Below are 20836 nucleotides of genomic sequence, written 5' to 3'. Positions count from 1 at the left end.
GAAAGGGTTTGCATCAGGATTTGTTGCAGATCCAAGACTGAGCCACAAGCATTTAAGCCCTGTGCAACCTGGAGAGTCACTCTGGGCTGGGCAGAACTGACTTTTTTGCTGCCTGGGGAAGGGACAAGGCACCTGTGCTGTGGGGTCTCCAGGTGAGAGAGAACAGGAAAACAGCTTGTCTTTATGTGCAAGGCTCTACTTTGTGCTTCTGATTTCTTACTGTAGTGCAGTGGGTCTGCTGTCAGTGAGCTCTGCAACCTGCTGTCAGGATGACCTGAAGGAATTGTCAGGAAGGATTGCAAATGAACGTGAGGGATTTGATTCTCTGAAAGAAGTGAAATCTGTGCCCTTATCACTGGAGGCTTGGCTGTGACAAGACTGCTGTGTTAGCTGCAGTGACTACAGTCTTACCACCCTGCTTTGGGTTTTTTTTCATAACAGCTTGATGTTTTTTGGTATTTGTGGACATCAACCGTCTGTCTCCAACTTGTTCCAAGTCCGCATACTGAAAATAATGCTGCTGTTAATGCCTTACATCACATTTTGAATTAACTGTGTATTAACTCTGTATTTCACTATTCTACCTCTGAAGTGCTGCTTTGCATTGCAGGCATTTGAAAGAGTTGTTACTATCAGGCAAGACCTAAGGTTCCTGTGACTTTTTCTTCCCAGTCTCCAGCAGGTGCTGTAGAAGGGTAGTGTTGGTATTCTCACTTTATAGATAAAACCCCACTCCCTGACCCATTTAACTTGAGCTTTAAAAGAAGGCTTGGAGCCACACAGTTTCTGCAGCTACTGTGAATCATGGTGCAGGGCAGAAGGGGGCGTAGCTAAAATCAAGGCACACACCAACCTGAAGTGAAACCAGTAACCTGGGATCTGAGTGCTACATGTTCTCCTCCAGTGTTCTCTGCCCTTGTGGACACTGGTTTAAAGCCAGGGGTGAGGCAGGACATTGAGGGAGTGCTGGGGGAACAGAAGCAGAAAGCAGTCAGAGCCACCTCCTCTTCTGCGCTGGGCCTTGAACATCCAGCGCACCTCTGTCCGTATGCCACACATGGGGGAAACACAACACAAGCAAGACAAACTCGGAAGATGAAAATGCAGTTGGTGCTGTTAAGATAAATTTATTTTCTTCAGATTTCGTCACAGGAAACATCACGAAAGTGCTTTACAGAGTTTGAATACCATTATTCTACCATGGGACAAAAGGACAACAGGTGTGTGCACTGCACAGTTAGAAGTTGTCATATGCAGAAGCCATGATAGGTAAACCAGGTTAAAAAAAATCTATTGACAAAAATATATATAATTAGGTTTTGAACTTAAGTTATGAATATTAACATACAAATATACAGGCACCATTAGGTTCCTGTGTTAACTGTGGGGGCCACACAGGGATTCTCAGAAATAGCTCATATTGAACTCTACTTTGCTGAAATAGTTTCTGCTGTGCTCTATAGGCTCCCAGCCAAACCATTTTATCATTCTTTCTTTTGCACTACACTGAGCACACAGTTATCTTCCTTTCTTCACATTAAGTCTGGTGCTGAGGCATTCTGGTACATCGTTGAAAACAAATTCAGTTTTGTTTGGTTTTTTTCCTTTTGATTTACACAGAGATCCTCTTACAATGTTAGGACCTGCTGTCCAGGCAAGACAGTTTTTGTTTAAGCTAGAACGTTACCAGTCACGCAACCCTACTCTTTTCCATAGCTGGGCTGTGTTGTACTGTGAACAGTGCTACTGCCTCCATTTTACTGTATTCAGTAGGAATTTGTCTCCTGTGTAGCCTCTGAGGCTCTAGGTTTCAGTTCCTCAAGGAGACTGCATGTACTTGCTAGGCAGTTTTGCAATGTTTGTGAAACTACAGCTCTCATAAAAGCAATGCAGCATATTCAAGATCTGGAGTTCTTGCCTGCTGCTTTCTTAAAAAGTGGTAAATAATTCAGGCACCTGACTAAGAAATCCTTGGCATGGTAATAACATAGATGAACAGAAGAAGGACAGAATACTCTAGGGTAAAGAGAGGTCAAATCAAGAGATTTTTGCTGAGTTTTGAGTTCCAGGAAAAACAATGAGCCGAGCCCATTACCTAGTAAACACTGTCATGCCAGTTTCCAAAGCCACTTTGCCTTTTACCCAATTCCCAGAGTAGAGACACAGTGCACGGTCAAAGAACTTGTCAGTCCTGAAGGTTACTGGGCAGTTAGTAATAACATTACAGAGCTACAGTGGCAAGACAGGGCTTTGGTGAGTAGCAGCAGAGGTGAGGCTTCCAGAGGCAGGGGAGAGGCTATGAAGCATTACATTCTAACAACTCTCAGATTCATTGGCACTCTTCCCCCTTCCACCACACCCTCAAAAAGTAAAATAAATCCCAACTCTCCTTGTCCAATTTAGTCAACTCCCAGCAGCCATAACTGTTTTTTTGACAATACTGCTGTAACAGAACACCTAACATACAGATATGTGGATGCAAAATCCAAGGTCTATTGCTCTCGACCCAGTATCATCATTAGCACTGGAAGGCAGCTGCTCTCTAGGACACGGTACTCTGATAACTGAGGTAATGCGGCTCTCAAGGGCCAGGCTGTACATCTTACCAGGCTTGAGTCTGCCCTTATGACACATCCTTTTTATCTGTAAACATAACATGACTGGAAAATGCAGTCAGCGCTTAAAGACAACATAATTTACAGCTGCATGCTCTTTAAAGCACAAGATGATAAGAATGAAGAGATGAAACAAGCCACAAAGACTAAACCTGCCCTCCAGTGTTGCTTCATCTCAAATACTGCAATGCAGTTTCAATATCCAGTAAAATACCACTACAGGTATATTAGATTAAGCATGGCTGAGCACCTGTGGTTGCTGATCAGAAACTAAGTAATAGTAATGCATCTGCTTCATCTCTGGCACAAAGAGAATAACCCAGAAATTTAAAACAAGTTTCTATGGGGCTTGTTCAATGGTACTTGATTCTGGCTGTCACACCAAACGTAAATGAAACTGACCTTGTGTGACAGAAATAACTCCATTGACACGAGTGAAGTTAAACTCTGGGAGGCCATACACAGATCTTGCCTTTCTTTCAATAGATTTGTTGTATTGCATCAGCCAGTTTTTATGGTTTGAATCACTTTGCTATGGTTGTACATAGTCTGAAAGATATACAGAATAAATGGTTTGATTAAAAAAGGAAGCTTATAACAGTATTTTAAATAAGTTTTCTGTAGGCAAGTTACTTGAAATAAAGCAGACAGATGTAACATGATGACTTCATTGCTGTAACTGAGCTAGAATGGAGATTAAATACAGAAGACAGGAGACATGAAAAGGAATAGAACATATCAGATTGAGCAAAAATTAGTAAGAGCTTGCCATGCTACTCACTGACCAGAAGAGTGGATTATATACATGAAACTGAAGACTTCAGTACATCAAATGGCAAAAGCCAATCCCCATGGAAGTTAGTGGGTTGATGGTGATTGCCAGGATACTCTTAAATGGCTCTGTAAACTTGGCAAATCAGGGGCAGGTGAGTTGTCAACAAGAAAAACCAAGGCAATAAATACTGGAAAGGTTTTAAACCACTCATACATGCTCTGGTAGAAGTTGTGACATGAGTCTGAATTAGTTGTGATCTTTCAAGGGGACGATCTAGGCATCACCATGGGCAGCTTGATGAAGACATCTGCTCACTGTGTAGTTGCAGTCAAGAAAGCGAATAAGATGTTAGGCTGTATTAAAGACAGAACAATACAGAAAAATATTACAGTATCTATTTTTCTTAGAGATGATAATCTCGAGTATTTGCTGATTCTTCAGCACCGTAAAAAAAAAGTGACACATTAGAAAAATACAGGCAGGAAAGCAGTAAGAGAATGGTATAAGCAGCTCCTTGAAGCTGGAAACACAGTAAAAGTAAGGTAGTTTATTTGTTAAGAGGGGGATAGATGATACACATCCTAGAAGCAATTCTCCTTCCCACTATATAAGATATGTACTTGAAAGTCATTTTAAGCCACATAGCAATATATGGGCCTTAATATCACTTGTTACCATCATTATAAGTATTCCCACAAGCCCCATGTCATTCTTAGTGCTTATTATTCAGCTAGGTAAATATCTCTGAAGCAACTGCCAGAGTTTCTTGAAGTTTAACAGTAATTTCTGACAGAACTGTCACTGCTGATGAGCATTAACAACTGTCTTAGAGGTGCTGCAATGATAAAAATATCAGTAAGAGAAGGTAACTGCTGGGCCTCATCTCTGTCCAGGACCCACCATAGCTCTCATTTGTCTGCATGCGGGCCACCATCATGTTCTCCTATTCTACTTGAAGCCTCATTGCAAAAGCTGAGCAATGAACCTTGAAATCACCAGCAAAAGCAGACAAAGGCGTATTTGTAAGTTACTACTTCATGTTACTTCAGCTGCAGTTAACTGATAAATCAGGAGATAATAAATAGGGTAACTGTCTCTGCTGTATCTGTATTCCTTCCTCTTACCTATGCTGCTTACTCCACTCATGCCTAGTTTTTGATAATTTCTTTCCTTTGTTTATTTCATAAAACCTCCTCCATGGGGAACTATTTCCCTTTTGTTTGTTCCCTTCCTCTACAGTTCACCTTAATACCAGATTTTACAAGTTTTGAAGATTATTCTCTCTCCCTATTTCCCTTGTATCTGCATGCCACTTCAACTTAAGTAAGACAAAGAATAAAGAGCAGGAAAAAGTGTTTACATGTGGAGAGGATAAGAAAAAGACATTCCTATGACAAAATACCACTTGGTATCAGGAGTGAATGTTTCTGGTTCATATGATTTGAACAAACTTTAAAACAGCCACAATGTAAGAAATGGCTATCAACTGTGAGCAGGATTTTATTTCAGTCATGGGGTTTACAAAATATAGCAATATTGATTTTAATATGTTCCACATAAAAACAGAGAGCCTCATATTAATATGCCATTTGGGTTGCACAGATAATTGGAGAGAGGAAATACCAGTTGAGTGCTTAGCCTGAACTTTTTCCTTATCCATACATACTAAAATTAGCCAAATTACATAATACTTAAATAGGATGTGTATTACATTCCATAGAAATAAGCCTTTGCCAAAGTAGTATTAAAATAGTATAATAAAAGCTAATATAGAGATCTTTTAATAGAGATTTTCAGTCCTCTGTAGAACCTTCCATCAGCCCCAGCCCTTGATAAAGTACAGCTTTGGCCTCACAACACCCCTGTGAGGTAGGTTGTTGGTCATTTTGGTACAGCTGGGGAAACTGAGGCAAAGTGAAACTAAACTACTTGAACATAGCAGCTCAGTAGAAAACCAAGGCCAAATCTCACTCTCTTGGTCCCATGCTCTTGCTACAAAATAGGCTTGGCTTCTTTTCAGTGCACACTGTTGTTTCAGATGACACTTCCAAGTCTAATATTCCAGACACACTACTGTCCCTGGTGACTCATTAATATTGTGGTATGTTTTTAGAATTTGTATTCTGGCTAAGCAGAACTTCGCTGAAGTGAACACTGAACTTCATTAACCTTGCTGCATCAACATATACTCTCAAGCAACTGAAAATAAACCCATGATGTATGTACCATTTAGAAGTCACTTAATAAAGAAAGTCTTCACAGCTATTTGAAACAATGTCTCAGCCATTAATCATGCAGAAGTGAAAAATAATTTTCTTGAATAGACAATTCATTTCCTAAGAGGATTGTTGAGCCATCTTAAAATTTGTCCTCAGGTCTCCCTAGGCAACAGATCAGCTTCATAGCAATGCAGAACTCTACCTTCTCTCCAAACACATTCTACCAGTTTGTTGAAAGGAAGAAAAAACGTGCTGTTTTCCCTAAGTACTGAACTTGAAACGGTTTTGCTGATTTTAAGTCAGATGAATCTGTTACTTGTGCAAGCAGTGTCTGAATGCACAGCATTTGTACTATCCAACATCTGACACTCCACTCCCTGCCTCAGGCTATGCACTTAAAACTAGCGTTTAGAAAACAGCTCTCCTAATCCCTCTCTTCTTACAGCACCTATGTTTTATTTGCATAATTTCCACTCTCCCTGATTTACTTATTAATCTTCCTTCCTGCTCTATTTCACTTCAAACAGAACATGGCAGAACTACAGGTGACGCTTGAGAATTCAAACTTTAGATACACAATTGTTACGACTTAGACTCCTCATTTCTGTTTTCTGCTGTTATTTCTTCCTCCATCTGCCAGAGCTTGCAGGCTCTCGTATTAACCTCAATACAGACAACCTGTCTTTTTAACTTTTTCTGGAGTTTGTCTGCAAATATATGTCAGATTTTCACCCCTCTGTACATACCTAATTCATATGCAGGAAATTTAAGTACACATTATTTTCTTAAACTATATAAAAGCCCATACTTATCATTAAAAACAAATTGTAACATTAAAAACTGAAAAGACGGAGAGAGAATTTGGGAACTAAGTTACAATCCAGCAACAAAACCTGGATCATAGTTTTTCATAAAGATTTTATAATACTCAAGGTGGTTTTGGTGTAATTTAGCTTCTTGGGCCAATCAGGTATAAATTTCTAAACATGTCAATATTGGAAAAAATAATATTGCTACCTTGTAAGTAAGCAACCTTATTTAAGCACATGAAGCCCCGTTAATGCCTGATCCATTTTAGATACAGTATTTCACAGAAAACCACAAGCAAGTTTAAAACTGCTAAACCAGGCAGAAATTAGAAAGGCAAAAAGTTACAGCTATTGCAAAAGCTCAGATAAGCAATCTCCAAAGATGTGCAGCCCAATCAAATTTATATTGTTTACTTGACCTGAACAACACAGAAATCTCAGCCATGGGCTGTGGTCAAGTTTGCAAGAGCTAACAGATGCAGACAAATGCCAAAAGCCCTACTCCCTGTGGTATCTGACCTCTAGCACAATTGGTACCACTAAAAATGTATCTAAGTTGCTATAGACATGACCAGCAAAGCTAGCTACAAATACGAAACTGAAGTAACAGGAGACAGTCACTTTTAATTGTCAATTCCTCTTCATTTGTGAGCAAGATTAAACATGACACAGCTAAACTGGGAGAGATGCGCATGGGCAAAACGGATCCTCTCCTACATTTATCATCACATCAAGTAAATACAGATTCCAGATACCTACAGTAAGCATTTGGGAAGCCGAACTTGATGAAAATTACCTGGTTTTTAGCATTTTAACATCCTTAAATACAGACTGTATCACTGAGAAACAAACCCAAACTGTTCTTTTCCCAGTAAGCATTGGGCATTTCCACATTCTACCAGCAACCTGGTAACTTTATGGCTATATTTTATTGTAAGCCAGAGAAAGTAAACCAGAACCTTTAAATTGGGAATTAACAAGCAACCCACCAAAAAGCATATCACAGGTCAGGGAGTCTCTGAGGGACCACACAACTGCATTATATGGACCAGCATCAAGAATCTCATTTCTACAACTGACAACCCTTCATTTATGGAAACAGCCTTCAAAGAGCATTTTGAAGGAATGAAAAGGACATTCTTAGCATACCTCGAATGAAAGCAACAACAAACCAGAAGGCTGGACTTCAGAGGCTCCAAAGCATACTGAGCTTCCACAGAGGACTGACTTTCAAAATTTCAGGCAAGCAGAGCAATTATTTGGTACAAGATACTGACAACTAGTATTTTCATAGTTGCTGGCAGCTATATTTAACACAAGAAACACTTCTTTTATAACTAACATTCCGTACTACAGAAATCTGCTGCATTTCTGATTTTTTTCCTTATGCCTCCAGAAAGAAACTGGAATGATATGCTTGAGAGAAGCCCCCAAAGGGACGCCTTTATTTATCAGTACCCGATGGGCTCCAGTGATAGCAGCCATCCAGAGGCTGGATTTTTCTTCCCCATTCTTCAACTTAGCAGAGGTACTTTGAAGTGAAAAACATATCAAAGCTTCATTCATACTCAACTCACAATCTCAAACCAGTCCTCTATGGTGGGAGCAAGAAGACACTGTGCCAAGTAGCAAACTAAACTTCTATGTATAAATAAACATTTTTATTGATATGCACTGCTATAAGCTCTGAAATAGAGCCCACCTGACCATAAGGACAACTGTCCACTCCATGGCCTATCCCTGAAGAGATCCAAATGCTCTGTTTTCTCTGCTGTTATACGGTCATGAGCTCAAACTAAAACGTAAAGACTCACTAGACTCCATAATCCATGTATATTTCCATTTTATTTGATTTAAAACTTTTACAGGGTTTTCTTGAACTGCCAGAATTCATGCCCAAAAACCTCAAATAAAGGTGGTACAATGGACAGTCTCATCTACCCTTCACACAGAAGACTAAAACTCTATTCATGTGCATTAGTGATCGCAATCTCTTTAGAGCATCAGGAAAAGCATTTTAAGACTTCACATCTCTACCCCATCAAGTGACATGTCCATTTACCATGAATTCCACAGAAATTGTGACAACACTTTTGGTGGCAACAATGGATCTTCAAGGAAGATACATGGCTCAGAGTCCAAGGTATCAGTCTTTGAGCGGGGTTTTGTTTCCAAATGAAGTCTCCAGCTTTAGGAATAGTCTCTTGAGCCCTCTTTTTAATAGCAGCTTCTAGCAGAATTTTTTATAGACAGTTAACTCTGCAAGGGCAAGGCCAGTTTTAGTCTGTGCACAAAAGAACCAGGTGAAACCCCAGCCCCACTGAAGTCAACAGCACAATGTGCAGTGACCTCAGAGAAGTAAATTTAAAGCAAGTCAGCAATTAGTCAAAGGGAACCCAGCTGGGTGATTCCTGAACTATCCTTATCTTTTGCACATACACAGTACTCCCACACACATAAGCAAGCTTTGTTTTGTTCCCTTGTTTTTCTTGCCACTGGCAACTTTTATGGATGTTGGGTCTATTTTTTGGCATTTGCTCTGAGAAACCTCAACACAGGAGCACACCACTATTGAACTTAATTTTGCTTCTGGTGTAAAAATTCAGAGAAGAGAAAAACAGTTACAGCAGAATACTTCTGGTACTTGACAGGTTTGGTTCACTGAAACAGTTACAGGCAATGTCCTATATTCCTAGTGTACCACTGCCATTTTGCCTACTTCCACTAAATTATGTAACTTAAAGAAGTCACTGCCTTCCATCATTACTAAACTTTCTGACTGTGAAAAAACACCATTTATGAGTTATACTTGGAGGATTGCTACCTCAGAGAGCTGCGTGCTTCACAGAAGTAGCCAAACAAATCAGGATTACCAGCTTTAGTTATCTCTCTGCATATTAAGTTACTGGTTTTATCATATAAGCATCACTTCCCAACAAACAAATAACTGGTTTTGCTAGAAGATAGTTTTTATCTAGTATCGCTACTGCCACAAGTCTCATTTTTAGAGGAGAAATTCTGAAGACTGTAGCTGGAGTCTGGATACCTCTGTGTCAAATCAAAACTCTTAGTGCTTTAGGGTGAGAAAGACAAACTTCATGACAAAAAACCAAAATAAATCCTATTTTACTACAACATCTTACCACTGCTTAAATATACTGCAAATCAATATCAGAAACAAGGCAGGCATTTCTTTTGTGGATAATAGAAAAAAAATACTTAGACAACTTTGAAAATGGCTAATGTAAACAAACCATTCAAACCCATCATTCCTCAAATGTGATATTGACTGAGTTTTAATTTGTTTTGCAGTAACTTCTGTACAGCACTCTAGAAAGGTAAACAAACTACAGCTCTGATGTACTTGGACAGTATGAGTGGTATGGGACGCTCCGTAAGTCTCTAGTAGGCTATGGTTACACATGACAGGATTCCTCAGAAGGGGAACGAACAGGTTCGTCATTAAGGTCACTTAAATCTTTGTTATAGCAAATTGGAACCAAATGGCTGACTTCTGCAGGATTTCTGACAGGAATCCAGTAGAGCTGGTTTCAAGTTTCAGATGGCCACTAAAACAGCTGTAACCTTCTCTTCCAGAAGTTGTGATCCACATGGTGTCCACAATGAGTGCATCAAGTCTGAGGTAGTCAACCTTTACGAAGGCTCAGTATCTGAACATAAAAAGATTTTGAAATGACCACTGGCTGTAGGTATCTTTCTGAGCAATTAAAGCACACTGATGACTCTCGTTCAATCATTTACATTAATTTGCCCCATATCCAATGGAGAAGTTGCGACATATTACGCTTCCATAGTGCAGGAGAACCAATCACTTATGTCAAAGTAGTCTGCACTTGCTGCAGTAGATCCAGCAGAAATAAGGTGGCATGTTCATCATAGCTGTTAGCTGTAGTTTAGTTACCTTAGTAGAAGGGTTACCAAAAAAGCATTCCTTAATTGTAATGTGTGTGCAGCTCTACTGATCCCCAAGCACAGCATACTGGTTGTCTAGCTGAAGTTTAAGTGCTTGGTTTTTTGAGACCTCATCCCTACCTCTAGTTTTGTATTTTACTACTTCAAAGCTCTTCTCCATTTCTTTATCCCTATGGGAAAATAAATGTAATCAGTAAATATCACTAACTTGTGAACTGAATTTCTAGTCCATTTCCACCCCATCCCAACAAAAACACTATGAACACAAAATAAACACCAAGATCTAGAGTTTAACAGAACACCTAAACATTCCCAAGCAAATATTTTAAAACCTTATCCCCAAAATAAGCTCATCACCCAGTACAGTTTGCATTAACATTCTCAAAGTAAATTTACATGCATTTATGAAAAATAGGTTCTAGAAAGCAGAAGTAACGTTCTAGAACACTCAATCAGAATTTCATGTTGGTTCAATTCGCACCATTCAAATCACAAAACATCAGTAACAGCATGTCTCCTTTGCTACACCAAAAAATACCTAGAGGAAACAAATCTTCTCCTAAGTTGTATTAAACAGTAACATAGGAAGCGGGAGGGAGAAAACCCAAAAAAAGAAAAAAAAAGGTAACAAAAAACACTGTAAATCCCCCAAATTAATTAGGTATTGGCCTTGCCATCTCTTCTACTGAGAATAAGGTTATAGAAAGATCAGGATTCAAAAATAGGGTGAGACTGAAGTCTTTAACACCACAAATACAAAACACTTCAGCAAAACTGGGGGAGCTATCTCTGTAAATCACAGCTCAGACAGCAAGTGTATTGATTTGTATTAAAACCCACTCCTCCAGTTAAACCACCTTCATATCGCTAACAAGAAGGCTGCATGCTCAGGACTTCCTACGTCTGTCTGCTGAAGGAAGTAACACAGAGCCTCACCATGGCTAGTCTAGTGTCTGAAAGAAGCAGGTGCTGTCAGCAGCAGAAATATTCAGTGAAATCCTTCAGCTGTCAAAGATAACATAATTGACTATCGGCTATCTCACTGGGCTACATTCAATTAAAGTTTTTTCACATGAATAGAGTCAGAAAAGACATTTACCATCCCTTAGTTATTTCTCTCCTCGAAGGAAAGATTCAGGCTTAAGCACTAGGACAAAGCAAGAACTTAGAGAAGGCAGAAATCTCTTGCGGAATCAGTGGAATGCACTTACTTTCTACTGTCTACGAGCTTGGCGGTGGACTGCAGTGAGGGGAACTGTGTGTCACTGTAGATCTCTGGTGGTCCTTGCTGTGCTCTCCGTGGCCGCCCACCTTCCCTGGCACCGGGCGGCCGGTACACGCCACCAGTCTGCACTGGTTCTGGAGTTTCTGTAACTAGGGTAAGGAACAAGATTCGCACATGAGAACAAGCCTGCATTCGTAACTGAAAAGAACCAAAACCAACCAACACACAAACAAAACTCCATAAAGAAGCAATAAAAAGAAACTTACAACTATGTTTTTTCCATCTTTTAAGTTTTGGAAGCAAGTATTTTAAACAAGGCAGGAAATCAGGTGTCACATGATGTCAATCAAATTGAAATGTGGCTCCAGTGTATTGACTCACAGAGTTTAGGGAATCCTAACTACTAATGAGGACTTCATGTTTCTCATTTGCAATTTATCATCATCAGTTTAAAAACATTTAAAACAGACTTAAACACATAATTATAGAGGTGCCAAATCTTATTTAAAACACTCCTCCAGATGCAGAGGGGACTAGCCAAATAGTTTGCACTTAAGGTAAAAATCTAAGATGGAATAACACTAATTAGGTTTACCTCCTTTACAAACAAGAAAGAACATAGGCTATTTTCCAATTAATTTCTCAGTGGGAAACAATATTCTGAACTCGGAGGATGACTAAGTAGTTTATCTCCGGTGATCTCACCGATGTTAATTAACTGCACTTAATAAACTTAATCCTATCCTAGTTAAAAGAATCTTTTGCAATGCCATGTTCTCAACACTCTAAGAACAGATTTGAAAATTGTGCTACTAATGGCCACAATAGATAAGATACTGGCCAAACATCCACTAAAGTGTTAAAGCAGCATTTTTACATCAACAGAAATACTTCCAACACGTATTTCACAGAGGGATCTCCTGCAAAGCCAGGATGTTTCCCCCATTTTGAAGCTGGAAATAAAGAAACCCTTTAATGTTTGTTTTAAAGTATCTGACAGATACAGATCTATTCCTCAGATCCCCTGGCATAAAGATTTCCTTGATGGCTGGCATGCCAAACAAGCCACTAGTTCATTAAAGGGTTCCTGAACAGGAAACATTCCTTGAGCTCTACCCACTGAGCAGCTTAATTCAACCTGATGCACTTCTGATTGGAAAAAAACAAGTCTGAGTTAAATTTACCAATCGGTTCAACAACCGGGGCTGGTGCAGGAGCTGACTTGTTCCAAGGACCAGATGATCTGTCTACTACACCACTACCACCACCACCAGTCTCTTCCCAATTGTCACCAGGTTCTTCTCTCTTTTCACTTTCATCATCATCTTTTTCACTGTAAGAGAGAAATGATTGATAACACCTTACAAATGGAGGTTTAAGACTTGCCACAGATTACATAATCCTCATAAGACAAGATTTCACGGCTGCCATGCTGAAGATAATAAATTAAATCGGACTATGGTAGTCCTGTAATCACTGTACTAGCAATTCCATCTGAACGATTTATGGCATGCTTCTACATAACTTGGCAACTGAAAAGGATAAAAGCTCTTAAAAGAATAAAAAGAATTCAACTTGAACAAAATGATCAAAGAAGCTGGCATCTTAGTTTGAGCAGAAAGGCTTTTTTCTTACTATCATAATCATACATTTGAAAGGGATGAGAAGATAAAGCAGGAAAGGTCTTCAAGTCCAGCTTCTATAAAATGCTTTAGTCAAGAGGAAGAAATAGTGGAGTAGTGGTGAAAGAAAGCAAGTCTTGAGTTCACTTTTCCTATAACTGCAACCCCCTAAGAAATACCCTTATATGTATGGGTAATATACAATCTACAAACAAACTCACACCTTTTTTCAAAGCCGGCAATAAAAAAAAAGCACAATACAGAAAAATGTGATTTTTTCAAAGACAGACCCAAGCAAAAGCTTGCCTGTATTTTGTTTGACTATTTTATTTTGCATAGATGTAGTCAGACACCCAAACAAATTTGCTGGCCAAAGCTACTACATAAAGCTATGTGCTAAAATGGAACAGGCTGTTGAAAAGATTTAAGACACTGATCTCAACAGCAGAAACATGTGAATTCAGAAGTTCAAAATACATCAAATCCTACTAATCATGATCTGTCTAAGTAATGGGTCAGAGAACAGAAAAAAAATACCTGTAAATGGCCTTTCACTGTTCATCCAAACACAGTAAAATCCACAGTAAGGTGTCCCAAGGGCCTAAACAACTTATTTTAAATGACGATCAGAAGCATTGTCTACTGACTTAACTACAACAGAGCAAGCACAGGGAGCATCCCATCCCCACCAGACACTGTGTCTTTGTTTCATCAAAGAGACCTCCAAGAGATAGATATTTATAATGGGTTTTTCTTCCATTTACTTCTCCACTCTTCCCATGAATCCACTAATTGAATGGTTAGAAAAATCTGTGGCAGAAACTTCCACATGCCTGAAAATCTGTCACAGTACAAAAAGTATTTGGAATTCTGGCCTTTGTCTGGAAAACCGAAGTAGAGGCTTTTCATTCAAACAGCACCAGCAGTCAAGTGAAGCTGCAGCTCACTGGTTCTCTAATCAGACATGAATATCCACTGTGACACTTCAATGCCATGGACAGCTTGTGGGACAAATTCATGCAAATGGCCCAAAGGACTAGTTAACTGAAAGGAATTGGAGGAATGCCGTGGTCCAAAGAAGTAAATAATTTCAGAAGTGTCAGACCTGCTCAAACAGTGAAGAAAACATCTATTGCACTGGTTACAGGTAGGCTGAGTTTAAAATATCATTATTTTGAACATTGATACCTAGACAACGAGGATTATCTGGCATTCTCAGTTTACAACTGAGGTCATAAAAAAACCTTTTTCTGACCTGATGAAATATTTTTTCTTGACCAGGAGAGACATAAGAAGACTTACTTTGCACCAGACAACAGGAGAACTCTAATGAAGAAAATGAACAAGGAATCGTAGATTAGATTCATAAACACAATCCTGTGGGATCTTATCATGGGACACTACTTTCACCAAGGGTGTTTTTGGTTTTTTGAAATACAAATGCAATGGTGCAGGAATTTGCTCCCCAACTGAAGACGCTGAGTAGACTGAGCCAGATACCCTTACAGCAGTCAAATGATTCAGTGGGAATTACTATCCTGCAGTACTCTGAGAAATTCCTACTTGACTATCTTCATGGAAGGGAATGTTAAGCATTTACAATAAAAAATCCTGAGTCTCAAGCAAAACAGATAGATCTAGAGTAGGAACAGAAGTTTAGAAAATATAGAGAACATTGGCAGAGACCAGTCAAAGTTAAATTACCCAGTAGCAAACTTGTGTACTATCAGAAACATATCAAAACTCTCTTTAACCGGATCCCATGGAAGCAGCTCTGAAGAAAAAACCGATCCCTTTTATACATTGGTAAGGATTATACTTAAGAAATAAAGAAGAAAAAGTAGTACCTTATTTGCATGGACTGAACTCTAAGACCACTATAATCAATTTCTTCCTTTTGCTCAAATTCTTTCCAATCATCCTCCTCCTGTAAGAAAAGAAAAATATAAGTTGCCACTTTCTCTGTAACCAAAGAAAAGAAGAGCTAAGATAATACAAAAAAACCTGAGGGTGAAGGTACCATTCCAGGAGTAACCAAACTGTGTGCCCTGCTGTCAAGAGGGGAAAGGATTGTATGCCCTCATCCCCTAACTTAGTCTTGTCACCTGGAATGCACTTGAGAGCTGACTTTAACTCACTAGAACAGCTAAGAAATGTCCCAGCAAAAAGTCATTCAAGTGAAATAAAACCACATCACTTCAGCAAAAACACATCAGGAGGTCAAGGAACAACATGAAGTATGGAACAGGACCGTGCAGTCAGGACCAGTGCAATACAAGGGCAAGACCTCTCCCTTTCGCTAACAGTAGGCTTTTAAAACAGATCGAATGCACACAAAGCTTCAAATTAACTTTTCCATCACCTATTCCATGACAAAAAAAGAGCATTTGGAATAGCTTACAGTGCATTTATGACAAAAATTAATAATGGTGCACTTGACTTTTTGACTTTTTCACATTCACACTTACAGTCTTGTTTCCTGAGCTGCGTTTTTGTAAGAGTATAAAGGTCAGCTTCAAAACCACAGCAATCTTAGTACACAAAATATGTGTATCTTTCAAGAGAACCACTTGAGGGTTTGAAAATGGGAGGTTTTCTGGGGAAAGAGGGACTCACCTAAGTGTAGGCAATTTTGTCCTATGTGTCATCAGGAGATTCTGGGATTATTAACGTAGACCAAAAATGGACCAGAACAGATAAGCAGTCCTCCCACGTTCCCAGTCCCAGCCTTAAGACACACACAGCCTTACTAGTAGTTTACCTAATTGTTACACTCTACATGAAATGCAGTTATATTCCTCCAAATGAGAAGACCTTGCGAGCAGGGTCTGCCAAAGGTAGAGCCCCCTTCCCATTGAACTGCTGAGAATAAAGCTGCTTTTAGAGCCCTGTGCTGGGATCTTCTACACAGTCAATCTCCAGCAGAAAAACTTTGATGGGCTTTAGAGTAACAGCAGAAGTAGGAAATGACCTCATGTTAACTGCACTGTCTGCTGAAGATTCAGTCTTCTGGAAGAGCAGAAGTTTACAGTTCTAAAATCTCTTGGATTTCTTATATCCTCATCTCCATGGAAACATTAGTTTCCAAGCTAACATACCTTTCACATTTAATGACTTTTGTTTCTAATCCAAGTACTAGCTTCAAAGCCAGATATTTTGCAAGCAAGTGAGCAGAAGAGCAGCTGAAAGATTAGCACTGACCTTGATCTACTTAGAAAGCTACTGCACGTGTCAAGCTCCCCACGCTGAGCAACCATAGGAAACAGGAGAGAATTTCTTGAAATTAATTTTGAAATATACAGCATTAGAACTCTTGTAACAGCTTCTGGTTTTAGTAATCAATCTAGCACAAGATTTTATCTTTAAATCACCGATCCTCTATGTAAGCATGAAGGAAGCAATGTATCTAACTTCCAAAAACCCTTTGACAAGCCATCTTTTTATACTTTGAGAATACAGTATCATAGAGCTAGATAAAGAGTCGATTTGAAGCAGCAAGACAGGGAATGCATCCTCAGATTACTACTGAAGTTTCCGAAGGAAAACAATACCAAGAGGCAAAAAGAAACCAAACCAGAAATAGAGACAAAAGGTGCAAGTAATTTTTGAGGTCCTATTTGTCCTTTCTACAGCAGACAAATATATAACAAAGGTACATAACGTGTCAAGGTCCACATTTTAAAAACTATCAGGAGGAAACAGTAGCGTATTTCTTAGAATTCCTTAAAAAATATACAGCATTAGAGCTCTTATGGCTACTTCCGGTTTAAATTTCATTACTTCAGCGCTTATAATGCGGACAGGAAAAACAAGGGCGGAGAAAGAAACACAGAGCTACTAACTCAACTACGGACATTTAAGCTTATCCTGCATTCTCATCGTTGCACTGTAATATACTACCAAAAAAAAAAATATTGGCAGCAAAACCCTGCCTGGCAACGAGACACAGAGCTCGGCGGACTCTGGGGGAATCTTATCGCCAAGGTCCACATGCCACGCTGCACAGCTCCAGGTGGCACCTGACGCAAGCCTCCGGTTCCGGCCGCAATATCCAGAAACCTGAGAGGGAGTGCCGGGCTGAGCCGCAGCTGCGGAGCGGGAAGGGACCCAGCTTTCTCGACTCCCTCAGGGCCTGGGCTCCCGGCGAAGGCTCCCCCCACCCCACCACCAGCAGCAGCGGCGGCAGCGCCCACCCGGCGGCCCCGGGGCGGGGCCGGGAGCGCCGCCAGCCGCGCACGGCCCCGGGCGCCGCATGGCCGGGCGGCGGCGGCGCCCCCTGCCGGCAGGAACCCACGGCTTCCCCGCCCGCACCTTGCTCGCCGCCTTGGCCGAGGAGCCGCCGGCGGCGCCGGAGGCGGCAGCGGCCCCAGAGCCGCCGCCCTCAGTCGGTCGCGGGGTCCCCGCGGCCGCGCTCGCCGCGTTGGAGCCGGCGTTGGAAGCACTGGAGGCGGCAGCGGCACTTCGGCTGCTCTTCTCCTTCCGCTTCTTCTTGTCCCGCTTGGCGAAGAAGTCGTCCAGGCTTCGCTCCTCGGTCTCCGCCATGGCGGCGGCCGGGCAGGGAAAGGAAGGCAGCGGCGGCCCGGGCCAAGAGGTGAGCGGTGCGGCCCTCCCGCTGCTCGGCGAGCGCGGCCGCCCGGCTGCGGCTGCTGCAGCGGCTGCTGCCCGGGCCCGCCCGGCGGCCCGCGCACCCCACGCCTGACGCGGCCCGCGGGGAGCGGAGGAGCTGAGGGGAGACGGGGCGGGGCCGCGCCCCTAACGGCGCACGCGCCGCCACGCCGCGGCCAATGAGCGCCGCCGGCTGCTCGGGGGCGTGTCCAAAAGGGGACGAAAGGCGCTGACGTTGCGGCGCGAGAGGACGCGCGCGGCGGGCGCGGGGAAGGCGGCGGCGAAGCGGCCGCGGATTGGCCGAGCTGGGCGGGACGGCGCGTGCGCGCGCGCTCGGGGCCAGGCTCGCGCCGGCCCCTCCGCTTCGCCCATCCGCGTGCGGGCAGAGTCGGGATCCGTGTGGGTGGGACACGGTGGGAGTGAGCCCGCAACCTGCGCAGCGGCTGTGCTTGTCCGCGGCGCATCGGGAAGAGTGGGGGCAGCAGGGCCAGGGAGGTGATCCTGCCCCTCTGCTCAGCCCTAGTGAGGCCGCGTCTGGATTGCTGTGTCCAGTTCTGGGTTCAGCAGGACAAGAGCTCGAGAGGGGCAGTAGCCGGCCACAAAGATGATGAGGGGACTGGCGCATCTCTCTTGTGAGAGACTGCAGGAGCGGAGCCTGTTCTATCTAAAGACACTGAGGTGGTCTCATAAATTTACATAAATGTCTCCAAGGCGGGTGCCAAGAGGATAATTCCAGGCTCTTTTCCATAGTGCCCAGTAACAGGACAAGGAACAATGGCCATATATTAAATGATGAGAAATTTCACTTTAGCATGAGGAAGAGCTTCTTTACGTTGAGGATTACAGAGCACTGAAGAGGCTGTCCAGGGAGGGTGTGGAGTCTCCCTCTCTGGAGACATTCAAACCCTTCCTGGATGTGTTCCTGTGTAACCTGCTCTAGTTCACCCTGACTTGGCAGCAGGGTTGGACTGGGTGATCTCCAGAGGTCCCTTCCAATCCTAACAGTTCTGTGATTGAGACTAGCAGTAGCTCCTCTGGAAGCCTTTGGCTGCTTTCCACATTGGGTGCAAGCCCTTTCTGTCAGTTTCCCTCACAGTGAAACAGGGACAGCCCCTTTGGCCTCAACACTGCTGGGATCCTGTCCAAGGAGGCTGAGAGAACTGCTGGAGCAGCCCCAGTCCTCAACTGGTCCCACAGGCTCAGGCGGCTGCTTGGCTAGCCCAGCTCCTCCCAACCATTGAGGAGAGGTGGCATTCATTCCCAGCAGGGACAGAGGCATTGCCTCCCCCACCCAGCAAGGCCTGTGAACTTACACTGTCATTGCAAAGGATGCAAGGAAGTAATTTAGCTTTCATCTTGGGTCTGTGTGGTTAAGTAAGTAAGTCTTGAAACATCACACTGTCTAGGATGTCTGGATGTGATGGCCTGAACTTCCTAGCTGTTTTTTTGGCTGGTATTGAAGCCTAGGGAGTATATGCTGTAAAACAAACTTCACAGCTGGTGTTTGCAGATTCTTACCTCTTACTTTGGGTACTGTAGTGACCTTTAACTCTGGAAAAAAACATGGGTGTTTCAAAAGTTCACAGTGGCTTCAAAACACGTCAAAAGCTTTGAGGCAGGACATTTTGAAAAACGTCCTCAGCCTGTCATGAGTCATAAATAATTACATGAAACACTGTTTCCAATTACTTACTTCTTTCATCAGCCATCTAAAGGAGATAAAAGTTCCTACTGGTAAAGTGTGAGCCCAAATGAGAACTACCCAAATGAGAATCAAATATGTATTGGTTTGTATTACAGTTATATAAAAGTCAGCATGTTTGTATTCTTGAGTTATTTAGTATAATTTTGTGCTTTGTCATATTTTCTCTTGAAATAATTACATATGTGTGTATTAGCATATAAATTAAGAGTTTTTCCACCCTCTGAAGGTTGACAGTCTCAACTTATGTCTATGGCAATGCTGTTATTTAGTGTTTTCCATCCTTATTTCTCAGGTTCTTTGAAAAAATGGACAAGGTGCCATTGATGTTGCAGAAAGAGGATAAATACACAAAGTCTTCATGAAGTGTTTTGTATCTGTGAGTGACTGAGTCACTGTAGTCAAGCATTCTGCTTTTGTGTTACAATTCTCTTTTTATGTGTCACCCTCTGTCCTCCTTGTATTTTTACTACCTGTATACTTAGAGGATTGGAGCCTGCACAGAGCACGCCCTAGGGACCTAAAAGTTGCAAGCACAACAATTTATTTGATAGCACCAAGAATGTCATATGGTCAGTGACACTTTGCATTTGTGATAGGAATCATTGAAGTAGGGAGCAAATTTGGTAGCAAAGTCTTATTTTTCTCTGCTCCTTTCCTACTGTCCCCTTCAGCTAATGGAAGGTGTGAGAGGGAATGGTTGGGTGTGGAATTGTTTGACATTCCTGTTGTTAAAGCACTGCATTCCCTTGTGTTTGTGCTTCTTTATTTCCTGGGAAGCCAGCGTACCTCCAGCACTGCCCCATGCTGGGAATTGCAGGCTCTGCACTGGTAATACCGTGCAACTAAGCAGGTGGTTTGTGTCCCTCAGCTTTTGTGGTAGATAACCTAATAATAATGCTAACCACAGTGCTGTCCCTGATTCTAAGCTGATCATTTATTGAATTTCAGCAACTCATAAAATATTTTCATTGTATTATTATGGATAGCCCCATTATCAGGCTAGAGAATGTGAACCTGATGCCTTTTTGCAGCTTTTAGCATCTGCGTCACTTGTCTCTTGCAAACACAGTACTGTAAGGCTGCAATGCCCAGCTCTGGATTAGGAACTTAATACCTGTCAGGAGCTGCGCACCAAGAAGCATTTCATCTGTTAAATCTGGAACAGACTCAGCAGAAATCATGGAAAATAGCAGCAACGTTTTAGGCCTCGGAAGGCTTAGATCCAGATTTAAAGACAGGTCTCGGTGCTTTAAAGGAAGCATTAGTTATGCAGTTATGCTTGGATTTACCTCCCACCTCTAGTTTTATATAAAATTGTGAAAATGTTT

General features: G+C 41.8%; 1 protein-coding gene and 1 long non-coding RNA gene across 9 annotated transcripts in view; one reads left to right on the top strand and one right to left on the bottom strand.

Moving 5' to 3' along the window:
• Window positions 1-1102: 1102 nt before the first annotated feature.
• Window positions 1103-17885, bottom strand: CDV3 (CDV3 homolog). Of its 8 annotated transcripts, none has more exons than XR_009933994.1 (6): window positions 17510-17885; window positions 15046-15125; window positions 12761-12909; window positions 11563-11725; window positions 3401-3743; window positions 1103-3164 (listed from the first exon to the last, which is right to left on the bottom strand). XR_009933994.1 is itself a non-coding variant. In XM_062509339.1 (6 exons), exons 1-6 carry the CDS (start codon window positions 17738-17740, stop codon window positions 10395-10397), a joined length of 753 nt encoding a protein of 250 aa, XP_062365323.1. In that variant the 5' UTR covers window positions 17741-17885; the 3' UTR covers window positions 10103-10394. The 8 variants fall into 8 exon arrangements, 6 of the variants coding, with proteins under 6 accessions (XP_062365331.1, XP_062365347.1, XP_062365323.1 ...); XR_009933995.1 differs by lacking the exon at window positions 1103-3164 and having other exon boundaries at window positions 3503-3522; window positions 3604-3743; XM_062509339.1 differs by lacking the exons at window positions 1103-3164; window positions 3401-3743 and adding exons at window positions 10103-10521; window positions 14304-14306.
• The window catches only part of LOC134053997 (uncharacterized), an 8242-nt gene continuing 5058 nt past the window's right edge, over window positions 17653-20836 (top strand). The window contains exon 1 of the long non-coding RNA XR_009933996.1: window positions 17653-17789. This is a non-coding gene — a long non-coding RNA (uncharacterized LOC134053997). The remainder of the gene's footprint in view (window positions 17790-20836) is intronic.

Source organism: Cinclus cinclus, chromosome 1 (assembly GCF_963662255.1).
Source record: "Cinclus cinclus chromosome 1, bCinCin1.1, whole genome shotgun sequence".
Lineage (NCBI taxonomy): Eukaryota > Metazoa > Chordata > Aves > Passeriformes > Cinclidae > Cinclus > Cinclus cinclus.
The sequence above is the reverse complement of the archived record's forward strand: the minus strand, read 5'-3'. Positions and strand labels throughout refer to the sequence as shown.

Excerpts from the sequence above, each read along its gene's own strand:
- CDV3 (XM_062509339.1), bottom strand. The coding sequence starts at position 17,740 with ATGGCGGAGACCGAGGAGCGAAGCCTGGACGACTTCTTCGCCAAGCGG. Across the intron at positions 11,726-12,760 it reads CCCGGTTGTTGAACCGATTG|TTACAGAAACTCCAGAACCA; the intron begins GTAAATTTAACT and ends TCCTTACCCTAG. Across the intron at positions 10,522-11,562 it reads AAGCTCGTAGACAGTAGAAA|GGATAAAGAAATGGAGAAGA; the intron begins GTAAGTGCATTC and ends ATTTTCCCATAG.